The sequence below is a fragment of the Heliangelus exortis genome, chromosome 2 (genome assembly GCF_036169615.1).
Source record: "Heliangelus exortis chromosome 2, bHelExo1.hap1, whole genome shotgun sequence".
Lineage (NCBI taxonomy): Eukaryota > Metazoa > Chordata > Aves > Apodiformes > Trochilidae > Heliangelus > Heliangelus exortis.
In genome coordinates this window covers 63,293,679-63,310,466 of record NC_092423.1, presented here as the reverse complement: position 1 = coordinate 63,310,466, position 16,788 = coordinate 63,293,679, and the positions used below count along the sequence as shown (strand labels likewise).

The following is a 16,788-nucleotide window of genomic DNA, read 5'->3' as shown; positions in this document are numbered from 1 at the left end:
ATTGTTTATATCATCATTGTAGCCATAGGGCATAAAATACATGTGTGCTTAATTCAGAATCAAGCATCATAACGTTTGCAATGCTAATTTTTCAGCCACCAGTAAGAAGACAAATGAAAGCTAAACAAGCAAGTGTGCAGTCCTATGGTGTGACAAGTTCCACAGCACGGCGCATCTTGCAGTCATTGGAGAAGATGTCAAGTCCTTTGGCGGTAAGTGGCACGATTTTTAATCTGTTTTATTAAAAAAGTTAAAAGAAAAAAGTAATTGTGCCAGTATAGGATGAAATTCTTACTTATGTAATGCCCAGTTTAATTTATTGCCATGTTTTTTTTCACAGGATGCTAAAAGGATTCCATCTTCTGTTTCTAGTCCACTGTCTTCTGTAAGTTGTTCGCAACCCCCCCACATTTTTCTTGGATGGACCCCCCTCTTAGGAAAAAAAGTCAGTCCTCTAATATTTAGGCTTCTTTTCTCCCCCCAGCCTGTGGACAGGAGTATGCTGAATATTACAAGCTTCGAATCCAAACGAAAACAGGTAAGAACCAGTAGCATCTTAGGCTGAGATAAATAACTTCCTATGCTCTGTAGCTATTAGAAGAAATGTCACAACCCTCAGTGATGGCATGCACGTGAATTCAAGTTAATATTAGCATTATATGAATTGTAGCTCTCTTGGTTGTGTGGAAATTGCTAAAAATGCCTGTTCTGCCCACACCAGATGAAGGACTGTGAAGTTACTCAAGAATTATATTTATGTGGTGATGTCTTGAGATGTCAATCAAGAGCAACTTCTCTAGAACAGACAAAGTAGTTTTATTTTGTCCTGCAACTTAGGGTTAAGTTGCATGTTAATCTTTCTGTTTAGGAGAACTTTCTCATGCGGAAATGGTCAGAAATAGAAAATTATTGATTTAGTGAGCATACAGAACTTGTGCAGAGTTCCATATTCCTTTCGAGTAGAAAAATAATACTTGGGTTTTTTGTTTTAATTACTGCTCAGAGTAAGGAGGAAAAATTTTAAATGTTGTTGCTCCTAAATTCCTAATTGGAGGTAGCATTAAATTGGTAGTAATGCTGTGATGAATCTTTGTTTCTTTAAGTTTTGTTTTAAAAAAATAAAGCTAGTAATGTTTTTAATCACTGTAATTTGGAAAGCATTGAGTTTATTAGGTTGTAAACCCCATAAAAACCCTTTTAAGATTAGTCAACTTAATGAACAAAAGTGTGGTTTTTCCTCCATGAAAACTTTCTGCTGTTTTAATGAGAAAATGGTCAGAAAGTCTCAAGAAGTTTCTATGCTGATCTGTTGATTAGAAGTATAGTTAATTTTACAGTTACTTCAGAGCTTACAAACATCTTGGTCTCCTGGATCATCTTTCACCATATGCTAAATTAGAAGAATGTTGAGTAAAGCATGTAACTTATTTACTGTAAATACTATCCAAATAATTGAAAACAAAGCTGGTATGGACTCTCAGTTAAATCCTGGAACTACACCTGTGCTGAAGCATTAAGGAAGATCTGCAGATCAGATTTGCAGCGTAGAGCCTGACGTCAGTCAGCAGGCGAATGTTCCACACAGCTGCCACAGGGCAAAAGTAGAGGAATTGTCTATTCATAACACTAGAATTCATAAAGTTTGGCAGGGGAAGGGTAGTCCTTGAGGAGAAGGGGAGAGAGGATTGTGTGTGCCAAGTAGTGGACCGTGTGTGTTTTCCTGCTAAAGCAAATGTATGTTTGAAAGAACACTTGAGTACTCAGGCAAAACTGTTGCAGGTATTTTTGGTGGTATTTTTCTTATTTTGTGGATCTGCACCAGAAAGACTAGCTCTTAGTGTATTAAACATCTAACTGCTTGAGTTTTATTTCTTTCATTGTACTTTCTCGTCTAAGTGATTTCTTACCATTCTGTGGTAGGGTAACCTGCCTAGTGGATGAAGGGAAGGTGGCAGATTTATTTTTCTGAATTTTACTAAGGCTTTTGATTCTGTCCCTTCTAGCATCTTTCTTGACAGGCTGAATGTAGCTGGGATGAACAGCTACATACACAGTGTGCTGGGTAAAGAACTGACTGAATGGCAGGGTGCAAAGGCTTGCAGTGAATGGGGCTACATCTGGCTGGTGACCAGCAGTGTTCCTCAGGGCTCAATTCTAGGGCCAGTTCTGTTCAGTATTTTTATCAATGATCTCGAGGCAGGATTTGACTGCACCACTAGCAAGTTTGCTACTAAGCTGGAAGCTGCTGGTGACAGTCTCGAGGGGGCAAGAGGCCTTGCAGAGGGATCTTGATAGAATGGAGAATTAATCAGTCATCAGTGGCATGAAACTGAACAACTGCTGTATCTTCATCTGTGACAGTGAGATTGAGTGAACCCTCAGCAGATTTGCAGATGACACCAAACTGAGTGTTGTGGTTGACGTGCCTGAAGCATGGTATCCAGAGAGATCTGGACAAGCTTGAGAAGTGGGTCTGTGTGAACATCATGAGGTTTAACAAGGGGAAGTACATGGTCCTAGGGAAGTATATGGGAACATGGGAAGTACATGCCCTGATCAGGGCACCCCCTGGTATCGGTACAGGATGGAGGATGAAGGTATTGAAAGCAGTCCTGAAAATGAAAATGACCTGGGGATGCTGCTGGATGGAAAGCTGGACATGAGCCGGCAATTTCAGAAAGCCAACTGTATTCTGGATCAAAAAGGAGGGTGACCAGCAGGTCAAGGGAGGTGATTCTGCTCCTCTGCTCCCCTGTCATGAAACCCCACCTTGAGTACTGTATCCCTTTCTAAGAGTCCTCGGCATAAGGAAGATGTGGAGCTATTTGAGTGTGTCTGGAGGAGAGCCATGGTGATCAGAGGGCTGGAGCACCTCTCCTGTGAAGACAGGCTGAGAGAGTTGGGGTTGTTCAGCATGGAGAAGAGAAAGTCTCCAAGGAGACCTTATAGTGGCTTTCCAGTATCTGAAGGGGCTACAGGAGAGCTGGGGAGGGACTTTTTAGAAGAGTATGGAGTGACAGGACAAGGGGTAATGCCTTTAAACTGTAAGAGGGGAGATTTGCATTGCACGTTAGAAAGAAGTTAGAGAGGAGTTACAAGGAAGATGTAGACAACCTTTAGCAGGGCCACCAAAGCTGGTGGAGGGGCTGGAAGGCATGTCCTATCAGGAGTGGCTTAGGACACTGGGTTGGTCTTGTTTGGAAATAAGAAATCTGAGGGGTGATCTCACTGCTCTCCAGAGCTTCCTTCAGAGGGGAAGTGGAGAAGGAGGTGCTGAGCTCTTCTCCCTGGGATCCAGTGACAGGATGCGTGGGAATGGCTCAGAGCTGCATCAGTCAGAGGAGGTTCAGACTTAGCATTAGGAAGCTTGTCTTCCCTGAGAGGGTGGTCAAAACCTGGCAGAGGCTTCCTAGAGGGGTGAGCAATGCCTCGAGTCTGTCAGTGTTGGAGGCATTTAGACAATGCCCTTAGTGCAACACTTAAACTTTGTAAGGCCCTGCAGTGATCAGGCAGCTGGACTGAAGGATAACTGTCAGTCCCTTCCAGGATGACTGTTAAGTCCTCTTCCAATTCTAGTTTTATTATGTTCATATGTAAAACCAGTAATGGGCTATCCTTCACTCAGAAATTTTACTCATGGTTACAAAATTATTCAAATAATTTTTAGAAATAATTACTTTGATTTGTTTTTTAAGTGGTACAGCATGAATTTTATTACTACGCAATTTTATTAGCCGTTGGGGAGATACTGTGAAATTTAAGCTGCATTGTAAACACTTGTTTTCTGTTAATACTAATTTAAATAATAGCATGCATCCTAAGTCTGATTCTTGTGATCCTAAGGACCACAGATGGAGCCTTTGATAGATCTTGTAGCCTTTTTTGGGTCTTGTTTCACATTTCAATTAGGCCAGTTTTGCAGAATGTACAGTGCTTTGTATTAAAAATTAACTCTTGTCTGTGGAACTTCTTTGACAAGGAAAGTCAAACCAGTACTTCTAAGTACACCTATTTCAAATTAAAATATGAGAACATAATTTCATGCATGAGACTATTTTAAATTATTTTCCAACTTTTTTTTGGTAAGTGTAACTTCAAGGGAGGAAAATACAGAAAAAACTAAACCCAGAAGCCTGTGTAATTAGCTGCTTAACACTTTGAATGTTAAATTAAGGGATTAAGCCAGTAAAAAAATCATTGCCATGAGGGCAGAGGAGAGGAAAATGGGAGCATATTATTTTTATTATAGTAACATGTATGAAGCTAACTGCCAAATTTTTAAATAAGATTCTCAAGCTTTGGCCACTTCTGTAGCTTTTTTAAATTTCAAATTATTATATTTTGGTGGTTCCCTCTGCAAGCTAAAAGCTTTCAATACTTTCAAACACTTGGTGCTGAGGCTGGTGGGAGATTTATAGTTCTGTATCTTTTTTTCATCAATAAATGCCATGGAAATCTGTGTGTGTGCAAAGATAAATTGACTGCTGCTTCCCTTTCAAAGATGGAATCACAGCATCCACCTGTCCAGAAACTCATGACACCAAAGTCAATCTCTCTCTCAGCAAGTCGGACCCAGTACTTTAAACCATCTCTGTCTCCAGCTACTGATTCCAGCAAAATTCACCTGAGGGTAGATACAAAGCACAAAGTAAGTAATTTTTCTTGTCCCTTATCTGCCTGCTTTTTACAAGCTTGGAATGTCCCTTACAAGTTATTCAACTAAAGGGCTTGCTCTGGGCAAAGAGTACCAATAGTATGTTTGAAGTAATAATTAAGACAGTGGGAGCCATTGTGAGAGAAGTACTTTGAGATTTCATGGGTTTAATTGCATTTTTGGAGCAGTAAATGGCTTGTTTTCAGAACACAACAATGTGCTATTGGGTCAGACACTGCTCAGTGAAAGAACATCGAACTAGAGAAATAACATTTTCCTTTTCATATGCTCTTGTACACAAAGCTATCAGTGATGGAACATGTTAATACTGTGTGTTAAATTTAGGCTTTTTTTTTTTTAGGCTGAAGATCAAAGTGGGTAGCCATAGTGTTTAGGAACAAGATTAAGTAGATGAACTATATTTAGTGGTATAAATTAAAGAGCCCAGCACAAAACATGAGTAGTTGTTTGCTTTGTGTATAGTATATAAATATATTCAGATAAATATTGAAATTTTTCAAACTTAACTTGCAGGGTTTGAAAGAGAAGAGTTTTCCCGCAGAACAGAGAGTAAAAACATCTGAAAGGTATGACAAATATATTGAAGTTTGAAAGAAGAAAGCACTCTTCTTTGTCATTGTAGTCTTCATGTCTATCTTCTTCTGGAAGGGCAGTAACATTCAGTAAAGGGAAAAGAAAAATAGAGTGAAAAATTGTATTTTGAGAGAGTTTAACCATTTGTACATCTTGATGTTCATTAGGGGGGTTAGCTGTTGGTTTCAGCTCTTTATTTGATTGCCTGGAATCTGAAAGCTTTGGAATTACTCTTCCTGAAGGATAATTTGTAGAGTGAAGTGATCTACAGATCAGGAGTGTATTTGGGGTTTAATTTTTTTTTTTAAAAAAAGCAAAAATGTGGAAGAAGATTAATGGAGAAGTCTCTATTCTGCTCTGTGAGTTTGCACGAAAAACAGGAGCCCTTGGGCATTTTTTGGTTTGCAAAAAATCCCCAAACTAGCCCTTTGTTTTGGAGTCTTGTAGTTTGACTCCATAGCAACCAGTTTTTCAAGGTTGTAAGATACTGGCTCCAAGGTTTTGGCATAGGTGCAAACAGGTGTTAGATTTTAATTACAAGTTTTCAAAGTGTTTTGCCTTCATTAGGGCTTCTTTCTTTTCCATGTAGAAGGGAGATTTAGAAAACTTGATTTTTATTTGCTTCACAACTTTTACTGCCATATCCTACTTTTGTCTCTAGAGAGATGGGATTTCTTAAAAAAAACCTTCCATAAACCAGTCTTTGTTGTGTGTGGAGCAGGAACACAGCACTGATAAGAGGCATCTGGCCAGATTTCCTTCATACAGCTAACCTGCAGTACTTTGGCACATCTCTGTCCAGCCTACCAAACTCTACTTAGTTTTTAAACCTGTGTCAGAATTTGTAGATAGGACTGACTTGCTTGGAGACAGAAAACTTTGCCCCTTAAAATCTGACAGTGTTAATGGAAGAGGAGTATGGGCTATTGTAGGCAGCCTGTAATTTGTATGAATAACACTCTGTTTTGACATAAGATTTCTCTCAGAATTTGAATTGATTGTCAGTTTGGATTAGAGGAAAGTTTGAGCATATGGCCTTAAGGATCTGGCTTCATTTCAGTAGTTACAGTGCTGAGCAGACTGTTAGCAAGTATCTGACAAGTTCAGACCAATAATGAGATTCAGTCTCCTGGAAACCTGACCTGGTGTCTTCCAGTGTGATCAAATGTAGTTTTGTAATGACTGACTGCTTGGCTACAGGATAAACTTTGATACAGTAAGGTTTTTTTCAGGGATACTTCATTATCATGCCACACAGCTTTTTGTTGTTGTTATTCCCTAACTCGATTCTGTTTTGAGGTGTGGTTAAGGGGTTTGTTTGTTGGTTAGTTTTGAGGTGTTTTTGTTGCTTTTTCTTCTTTTCCCTTCCCACTTGGATTAGGAAATGTTTCTGGTTTGGATCTAGGCTTCTGTAATGATCAGAGAAATGCTTTTGTATGCCTTACAAAAGGGATCTGTATTCATGTCTGAAAAGACTTTTGGAATGTTGGCACACCCAAACACCTCTGCTGCTTCTGCTGGTGTTTCTGAAGCTTTTACTGTATTAGTTTAAGCCTCTCTATTCCATAAGAGCTGCAGGCAGCATTTTGTGCACATGCATGCACACACACGTGCTCTCTCATTGTGTATGTTTTTAGTTGTTCTTTTATACCCCTGCAAAGATACATCCTCATCACAGGATTAGGGAACTGGCAGTCAAAATTTCTACTGTCTGGACTATTAAAACATTAGAAAATAACTATTTAAGACAGTCGTTCTATTTCAGGTCTTTTGGCTTAGTCATCATTCCTTAATGGTTACTGTGACTGCTTCTTATGTGTGTCCATCTCACTGCTGTTCTTATTAATGCAGATCTGCTGTTTAGAACTTTGGATATTAACCAGCATTGAGCAGCTCATGGAACAGTTTTTTTCTGATTCCAATTAGGTGACAGTTGTAGCACTAATAGTAGATATAAATATCTTGAAAAAAGTAGTTGCTAAGTTGATTATTTTTCCTTTATTTTTAATTTTTTTATTTTCTCAACTTTATTACTGTTGTTCTGTGCCAGCAATTTGACCTACCCTAAATTCAGTACTCCTGCATCCAATGGTCTGTCCCCTGGAGAAGGAGTGGGTGGTGGTGGTGGCAAGATGAGAAGAGAAAGAGGAGTACACTATATATCAAAACCTGGACAAGAAAAACAGGTAAGGGACTCTTAGGTTAATTGCTCTCATTAAGATTACTTAAGTCACTACTTAAGTATTCCAGATAATGGTCTCATAGTAATTTATAATAATGTTACTTCAGTTTTGTGGGGTGTTTTGCTGTGGGTTTCAGGGTAGTCTCCAATTTTTCTATTCAAGTGTCTCGACTTTGGTTTCTTATTTTTGAAGTTTTTAGTCTGCTGTCTTGGAGTTGCTTTATAGTATAAAGTTTCTCATTAGCAATTGAATGGATGAATTTTGGTGGCAGTATGTAGAGTTTTTATAAAAGAATTATGTTTGAAAAAAATGACAAGTAAGTAAACAAAGTTTAATTTGTTATTTCATATTTAAGTAATGTAGAAAGATAAAGGCCAAGACTCTGAAGCAGTAGATGATGTTCTGCGTATCTGCCAATAATAATTCACAATTTTTGGCACTTAAAAACTCTCTCGCAATGAGTTTGATTTTCTTGTTTTAGTGGGGAAAGTCCGTGTAATAGGACTATTATCATGATTATCTTGAAGATTATTTTTCTGATTGGATGTTATGTAAGCTGTCTGCTAGTGTATATATATAGATGTAGATATAAAGGTGTAGATATAAAAGTTTTATATAAGTCTTCTGGCTGATGCAAAATGAATAATAAATACTAGCAAATGTTTCTATAGTACAAATGATCTGAGTATTGAAGTGCAATAGACTCTTCAAATCAAAAATGTGAAATAGGTGTAAGCTGTAAGATACATTAAATTTCTGTAGTAGAAAGTTAAATCTCTTCTTAGTCACTTCTGGGTGGATCTTGGTACTACTGTGCAAATTATGATTAGATCGGCCAGTCCCATTAAAACTCTACATCATCTAATCTTGTTATTCAAATAGTTTTAAAGGCAATGGTAAGACCAGAAGTTTTTAAGGTACACTGGTTTCAGGGTTTTAAATATGCACCCTGATGCACGATGCAGACTAGATTTACCAGAGTGAGCTTCCATGCTACTAATCAGGCTTTCCTGTTTTTTTAGCATCTTGTGATTTGATCTTTTTTGGGGTTTTTTTTCTCTTAAGGAACCTACATACTTCTTTAAACATTGTTATTCTAAGTTCACTGCAGTAGTGACTTCATAAAGTGTGGCAGCTGTTCCTCCCAATTTTTCAAGAGGAATACTTTCCCATTTGTCTTGAGAGTGTACTCTTAAATGAAGGGATGGGAGGATAATTAGAAAGGATGATGTTTCTCTAGGACTTTAAAAACTAGAGTTTTTAACAGAAAACAAAAATAAATCTGCTCTGTGCCTCTGCTCTGCACAGATACCAACTGGGCAGGTGATGAATATATTATCACATGGAAACAGGTCTGCCATAAATCAAAATGACCTGGCAGACTGAGGCGGGGAATTTAAGATTCCTTTTGAAAACTTTCTTTGTCTTAATCTATAAATTTCTCTATTTAAGAAATTAAGAATGGGGCAGGCTAGGAAAGCAACATCGTGTAAAAGTGAAACTAAAATGTACAGCTTTGTTAAAGAATGCAAACAATTAAAATTTACAACACTTAAAATTTACACCTAGGAAGTGGAGGAACCAGTACTACCAAAAGTACCCTTACCCATCAGTACTGCATCGCTGCCTTCGTTCAACTTTAGTTTTCTTCCCAGTAGTCCTGTTTCATCGTCACCAAGCACTGTTTCAATAACAACGATGAGCAAGGTAATTTTTGTTTTTCTACATCGTGAATGAACTTTTTAAGAATGAGTGTATATCTCTTTGTTGCGTGTTAACTTCCTCCGTGGTGCTCTTGAAACTAAGCAACATTAGTTTGTATCCTGTTGAATAAATTGGGGGTTTATTCTGAAGTGGGGGGGAGACATAAAGACATGATTCAGCCTCTGTCCATCTTACACCTTGCAAATTTTTGGTTAACGTAGTTGTATGACTGCTTCAAAAGCTATGTAAATTTTGTTGGGTATTTATGTCAAGTTAGGTTACTAAATTAGGGGGTTGCATTAATGGTCATATAAGCCTAATGTAGAGTATGAGTCTAGCATGCAAAAATAGGAACATTATTGCAGTAAGAGAAATGTTCATCTGTTCCAGTGTACTTGAAATATTTTCGTATGTTTTGAAGCAGATAACTGCTTTAACACACTGAGGTATTTGCTGACACTCCGATTACAATTGACTTAGTTTAAGGTTCTTAATCTGCCTGGTCTACTTTTCCATATATTTAATATATTTAGATCTAAGTAGCATCTCAGTTTTTTTTTCCTTGGTGTGTGGGATTTTTTTTCGATGGTGTAAGTACTATATCCTCACTTGAAAGCTTTGTTTTCTGTTATTATAACTCTTACCTGTTTGTTAGAAATAAATGTCAAACATGAGATGCCAGAACTTCACTGCAGAACATCTGTCAGTGAATTCAGGTAGCTGCTATTGTTTCACAAGGGTGTTTTTCTTAATTCTTTTGAAAATACAGGTACAATCAGTAAGTAATGCTGGCAGTCCTGTATTCAGATTTTCATCTCCAATTGTGAAATCTACTGAGGCAGAAGTGCTACCTCCGTTATCTGTAAGTAAGATGGATAAAGCTCAACCTGTTCTGAAGCCTTTAGTAGAATATTGCAAAATAAAGCAGAATTGGCCCTGATAATGTGGAAATCAAATATGGAGATTTCTGGCTTACACTTTGTCCGGGAGCACGTATACCAAAAGTTTTAAGACTGGTTTTCAGATTTTTATTTTGTTGTGTGAAATATAATTAAGGTTTTCTTCAGTTTCAGCCTCTGAAAAATCTCTCTTTTCCACAGCAGATTGGGTTTACATTTAGTGTTCCTGTTGTAAAATCAGCAGAGGTTTCCGGATCCAGTGACACACCAGTGACATCCTTACTTACTCAAGGTGAGGATCTTCTGGCATTTCAGATCTGAAGTGCTGATTATCATTTTTGTGTGTTAAGTAGTAAATCTATCCTTTCTGATCATATTAGCCATTTCAGGAAAAATGTGTTTTGAGTGACAGGTCTGCTCTGAACTAAATTCTAATTAAAAACTGTTACAAACCAGGCAGAATTTTGAAGATTCTTATATGAAGTATTGCAGTAGAAAATTCTTTTTTTCTAGGAACTGTGAATGTATTTTAAGTGGGTTTCTTCGTAAAAGGTTTTTTGTTTGTTTGTTTTGTTTCTAAAGATACCACCACTGTAAACAGCACCAGCAATAAGAAGGAAGAAAAAGAAGAGTATGATGGAGCCCCCAAACCTGCGAAGGTCTTAAAGGAAGGAAGTGTGTTAGACATTCTAAAAAGCCCTGGTGAGATAATAAACTCCTTTTAAAACATTACTGAAAGAATACGCTATCATGTAACTGCATTGATTTTAAAACAAAACAGCACAGCAGCAACAAAACCCCCTATTTTATCACAATTAATTCAGTATTAGCTATAAACACAAACATAGGAGAGCATTATGTTAGACTCGGTATCTGTTGGGTGTATCTCCTGTGCTATTCTGAGTGGCTTTTAATGCTGAAAGGAAAACTGCAACTTCAAACCATATGCATTGCTTCTCTTTCATATGTTGGGATGTAATAGTAAATTAAATATAAAGAGAATTAGTCAACTAATCAGTGTTTAATTTTAAATAAAATTTATGGAATTGAAAATTAAATGCTTTACAACCATTTGTCTCCCACCTGCACCATCTCTGGAAATTAAGAGTAGTGAAGATGGTTTCATTCTTAAAGGTATTTCAAAAGCCACAAATCTTTTGGCTCTAAGTGATAACAGTTGCTATGGATTCAAATGTAAACTGTTAGTAGAAGTGGGTTGTTTCACTTTAGAAACCCTTTTCTAATTGCTATTTTTAAGCAATTGCAGTTATTTTCAACGCTTTAATAGTGCGTGTACATGGTTGGGTTTTTTTAAGGAAAAGGACTGTTGAATGTGAACTTCTTCTAAAAACCTTTAGTTGCATCAGGACTTCATTAACAAAGTGACATGTGTCTATGTACTACTTAGGAAGACGGTGCCTTTTTGATTGGGAAGAGCTAAGTGGGAGTAAATACACTCTGTTTTGTTTAAGGAAGGACTTAAAAGTGAAGTGACACCAATTTTCATTGTCAGTGTAAGAAAAGTATGTTCTAAATCTTCACTCTTCAAAGACTCCACTTCAGATATAAACCAAACACAAATAAAAAACTGAAAAAAACAGAACCAAACAATGTACTAATAATTTAAAGTAAAAAAACCACCTCATTTTTGCTTTACAAATAACTTGTGCTGCTACTTAAGGTTTATTGCTGCAGCATCTTCTTCAGTATTTCTGTGTTAGTAGTTTTTGTTTTCTTTTAAAATTGGCACCTTTAAATAAAGAGTTGGTGTCTGTCTAGTGAATTTTGTGTAAAGGTTATAGATAGCACTTGTTTTGTTGTCTTCATTTTTATTACTTACTAAGTACTTTGTGGGAGAATACCACGTGCATTGGTCCTAGGACCAACAGCTCTACAGCTACTAAAGTGAATGTGAGTCATCTACTGTGGCAGAAATAGCTTTAGAAATTTGATTCAAGTGGGCATGGTGTCTTAAAATGAAATTTGATTGTTTCTAGTCTGTGGCTGACAGTCAGCTTTCAGTACTGTTCCCACTTGTCTCTACCAGTAAAGCTTGGTATTTAAAACCTTATACGAAATTAAGAGTTAAATCAAGCTTTAAATAAATGTTCTGTTATGTCCCAGTGCAGGATATGAAATTTCATCCTTTTAGATTTCCAGGGACTTCCTGTGCAGTTAGTCAGGGCATATAGTTGTAACCATTGACACTTGGTTTAAATTTATAACCATTTAGTGTTATAAGTAACTTACATGTAGTGAGGGTATTGCTTTATCTCTTCCTGGTTTGGGTTTTTTTTTTTTGTAGGCTTTACATCTGTGAAGACGCTCTCCTCTACGTCTGCACAGCCTGCTACAAGCCCAGTGGTTTACACAAGGCCTGCAATAAGTAGTTTTTCTGCTGGTAAAGACAGCTCTAAACAAGCATCCTCATTTTGGCAGTCTGACACCTACGACCCATGTCTACAAAACAAAACCACAGATGCAAAATGTGTAACGTGTCAAGCTGCTAAAGTGCCAACAGTTGAGAGTACAAAACAGACAATAAGCTCAAGTCAATGTGTCACCTCTAAGGCAGCAGTCACTACTGCAGGGACATTTGGCTTTGAAGACAAATTTAAAACAGCACCCAACACATGGGATTGTGATACCTGCCTGGTCCAGAACAAACCTGAAGCTACAAAATGTATAGCATGTGAGACACCAAAGCCTGGCACAGGAGTAACACCTGCTCTGACATTGCCAGTGGTCACAGACAGCTCGGTGACAGTGACATCCTCCTCCAGCAGCACTGACACAACAGTTACTCTGGGGTTTGGAGACAAATTCAAAAAGCCAAAAGGCTCTTGGAACTGCACAGTGTGCCTTGTGTCAAATAAGGCAGAAGACAGCAAATGTGTAGCTTGTCAATCCGATAAACCAGGTGTGTTCTTCTCTTTTCTCTTGTTTCAATCTCAGCCTCTGTGTATTCTTTACAGAATAAAATACATTGTATATCAAAATATTTTCAGCAGCCATGGCTGCGTGCCAGACAGGATGGATTAGTGCCTGTCTGCAGAAATGGTTACAGGTGCTTTTGAGGTCTCAGCCCAGATTCCAGCCTATCACATGAACTAAACTGATTGTGAACTGTATTAGTGCAAGGCTGAATTGAAGCAAATATAACCTGCTTTGCAGCTGATGAGGAAAGGTGGCTAAGCTGGATGCCTTAATTAACTTGAAATCAGTTTACTTGGTAGCATTGGGGAAAAACTTGAACTCTGTATAGTTCAAAATTACTGGGTTTCTTTCAAAACATAAGTAGAAATGGTATTTACAGAAAAACTTATCCACTTAGCATTTGTGTGGAATGGAGCAGGAATATGAAGCCAGATTTCAAGACAGTGTAGTTGTTAATGAGTTGTCTTAAGATGAAACAAAATTTTACTTCCAAGTTTGCCTGTAAAAGCTAGTGGTAGCCTTTCTGAACATGGGTTGACCTTGTTCTGGCAGGCCAAGGTCCTTCCAGACCTTGGGGAGGTGGGGCACAATTTTCAGTGCACTGTTTTCTTTTCCCATTATATGTGGCTGTAATTGATTTTGAGTGTGGCAAGTGAATTGCTTTTAAACTACAAATAATTATTTTAGGGTTAATTTTCATTAGCTGTTTGCATAATTCAATATACTGTCACATCAAGAAGTACCTTTGTGAATGTATCTGGGGGTGTGGGAGAATCCAGGGTGGACTAGATTGGCTTCCTTTTGTAATCATCCTTTTGTAATCATTTGTAATTTCTCTAGCTAAAATAATGCATATCAGAGGAAGCTTATTCTCGTGGACTTTCAGCCTCTGTCTGATCACCTTGTACTTTTGTCTGAGTCTCTTAGCCATTGCAAGAAGGAATTTTTGAAATGTAGGAGGTTTGCCATGACTATCACAGTACAGAGAATTGCACAGTTATATTACATCTGTCAAGGGAAGAATGAGGCAAGTAAAATGGGAGGATAAAAATTTTCTGGATGTGCCGTGGAAGAGAAGACCCATTCCTGTCTACTGTTTTGAATTTGAGACATTATCTCTCTTAAATGCCACAGTCAGTGGTTTAAAAGTTTAGATAAGCATGACAAGGAGTCAAGTGTGCACAAGTTGCTCCTGGGGAGTTTCCAATTGGACACAAGGTAAATATTTCACCGTGAGGACAGTCAGACATTTGGATTGGTCTCCCAGGGGAAGTGGTGAATTCACCCACTTCAGAAAGTTTTAAGTCTCATCTCGACAGGGTGCTGAGACATCTCATATAAATTATAGTATTAGAGGGGTTGGACCAGATGATCCTTGAGGTCACTTCAAACTTGACATTCCATGATTCTATGAATTATGTGATGCTCTTATGCCTTCTGGATGTCCACTTGAGTCCTCACACTTAGAGAGCTGACGTTTTCTGTTGGTGTGCAGCATCGAGTGAACTTTACAGGGGAGAAAAATCGAAAGGCAAGCATTGTCTTTCAGGCCACTTTGTGGAGGTTTTTACTGCTCTTAAAAAGTGGAGCTTGTGCGGTGAACACAGAGTTGTGGGTTTGGAAGTCTTTCTGGGTTTTTTTTAATTTTGTTTAGTTTTGGGTTTTTTTGTCATGGTGTAGTTTTGAGTCACTTGACAATTATTATTAGAGGTGCTAACTTTGAGTATGAGTTACTCGTGTCACCAGAAATTCTTTCAATAGACCTAGTTGCGTACAGTACCTTTGATTTACATCTGAAATAGGTTATGTTGCTCTACGGTATGAACTACAGTTGCTTTTTAAATGTCAGTTGTTCAGTTTGTGCTTAAAATCATATCTAGATTGCAAGGAAGAATCAAAGTGCTTCTATTGTTTACATTCCTGGATTGAGTTTGACTGAAATTCATTTATAGTTTGATTTTTTTAACTGTTACACTTGTCTGCTTTGTAATTTTTAAGTGTTTCTTAAAAAGCTGATGTTCACTTTTATCATTTAAGCAGGATGATTAACTATCTTGCTTATTTCTCAGGGAGTTCAGTGCCTGTGACCAGTAGCAGTGTTTCTGCATTTTCTGCTTCTTCTGGAGGATTTCTGGATTTAGATAAATTCAAGAAGCCTGAAGGAAGCTGGGATTGTGAGGTCTGCTTGGTCCAAAACAAAGCAGAAGCCACAAAATGTATAGCCTGTGAAAGTGCAAAGCCAGGCACGAAAGCAGAGCTCAAAGGTAATACTTAATGAGAATACCAAAGGTGTGCATACTGCAATTCACTTTTTTTTTTTTTTTAAAGTACAATTATTTTTCCTTTGAGTTACGGCAAAAATTGTTCATTTTTCCTCTTGGACTATTGCTTCAGTATGGTAATGTCTGTGTTTCCACACCCTTTTACCAGAAAAAAATACTATGCTTTTTAGAGAAAAGCTTGTATTAATAACATAGTTCTTTACAAGCCATAGCTGGTGTTCATTTGGAGTTTATACTAAAAGCATGATGTACAAAAGCTAGCAGTACATTTTTTAAAGGCAGGTGATGTTTAGAAGAAAACCATTGTGAAAATGGCATATGTAGAGAGGAAGTGTGAGCTTTTCCTGTTTGTTTTGTGGTTTATTTTGTTTTGTGGTTTGGGTTGGGTGTCTTTGGGGGTTTGTGTCTGTTTTTGTTTTTTTGTCTTTTGTTTTTTGTTTTGTTTTTATATAGTTTTGTCTGGGAAGTTCAGGACTAGAATAGTATAGCTAAATAGTACAGCTAATAGTATAGCTAAGACCTACGTGAATTACATCATATATTGCAAAATTAATGTTATTGCTTATTTCTGCAGGTTTTGGTACTGCTACTGTGTCCACAAATGCTGCAATGCCATCATTTACATTTGGTGTCCAGTCATCATCTTCTGAATCTTCTCATACATTAGGTAGCACAGGAAGTTTTAAATTTGGAGAACAAGGGAGCTTCAAGTTCGGCATCGCGTCCGAATCTGCGTCCTCCAACACTGTGACTGGGGGATTCAAGTTTCCTACTACTTCAGGGGACTTCAAATTTGGAGTTTCTTCCTCAGACTCTAAATCAGACGACAGTAAAAAAGAAGGTAAAAGTAACAGTTTTACCTTTGGACTTCCATCTGCGAGCAGTCAGGCTCCTTCAACATTTCAGTTTGGGACATCAAGCCTGGGACAGCCGGAAAAGAAAGAGGAACCAGTTCTGGGAGGCTTTGGTTTTGGCACGAGTTCTGCTTCTTCCGTGGCTACCAATGAGAATAAAACTGGAGTCAGTGGTTTCACTTTTGGAACTGTGGCAGAAAAGGAGGCAGCATCACCTGCTCTTGTATTTAAGAAGCCAGAGGAGAAAAAGGATGAAACTGTTTCAACAAAGGGAGGCTTCTCTTTTGGCAGTACGGAGTCTACACCTGCCTCACAGTTTGTTTTGGGAAGGACAGAAGAAAAACAAGACTCTGTCACTTCTGCTGCTCCATTAGCATTTGGAAAGAAAGCTGACAATGAAGAGCTAAAGGCACAACCTGTCTTTTCAGCTGGGACAGCTGAACATACCAAAGAGGAGAGTACAGCAAAACCTATGTTCAATTTTAGTTTCGTTAAACCATCAGAGAAGGAAACTGAGCAGGCAAAGCCATCTTTTGCATTTGGGGCACAAACCAGTACTGCAGGTAAATGGAACATCCTTTGTCTTAGCTTGTCTGCTTGTGTTAATCAAATAATACCTCCAAAGCCATAATGGATAAAATCTATGGGGTTTGATACATTCATACATTTTAGAGCTTTAGA

The 16,788-nt window shown here is 37.9% G+C and overlaps 1 protein-coding gene across 3 annotated transcripts in view; it reads left to right on the top strand.

The window, feature by feature from the left end:
- NUP153 (nucleoporin 153) overlaps positions 1-16,788 on the top strand; it is a 45,083-nt gene that overhangs the window by 21,517 nt on the left and 6,778 nt on the right. For 2 of the 3 annotated variants that reach the window (XM_071736392.1, XM_071736391.1), the window contains exons 6-18: positions 96-212; positions 341-385; positions 485-538; positions 4,502-4,648; positions 5,189-5,241; positions 7,299-7,434; positions 9,001-9,138; positions 9,905-9,997; positions 10,236-10,326; positions 10,617-10,736; positions 12,340-12,954; positions 15,041-15,235; positions 15,828-16,670. In XM_071736392.1, the coding sequence (XP_071592493.1) occupies positions 96-212; positions 341-385; positions 485-538; positions 4,502-4,648; positions 5,189-5,241; positions 7,299-7,434; positions 9,001-9,138; positions 9,905-9,997; positions 10,236-10,326; positions 10,617-10,736; positions 12,340-12,954; positions 15,041-15,235; positions 15,828-16,670 (2,647 nt within the window). The remainder of the gene's footprint in view (positions 1-95; positions 213-340; positions 386-484; positions 539-4,501; positions 4,649-5,188; positions 5,242-7,298; positions 7,435-9,000; positions 9,139-9,904; positions 9,998-10,235; positions 10,327-10,616; positions 10,737-12,339; positions 12,955-15,040; positions 15,236-15,827; positions 16,671-16,788) is intronic. The other variant, XM_071736393.1, reaches the window with a different exon arrangement.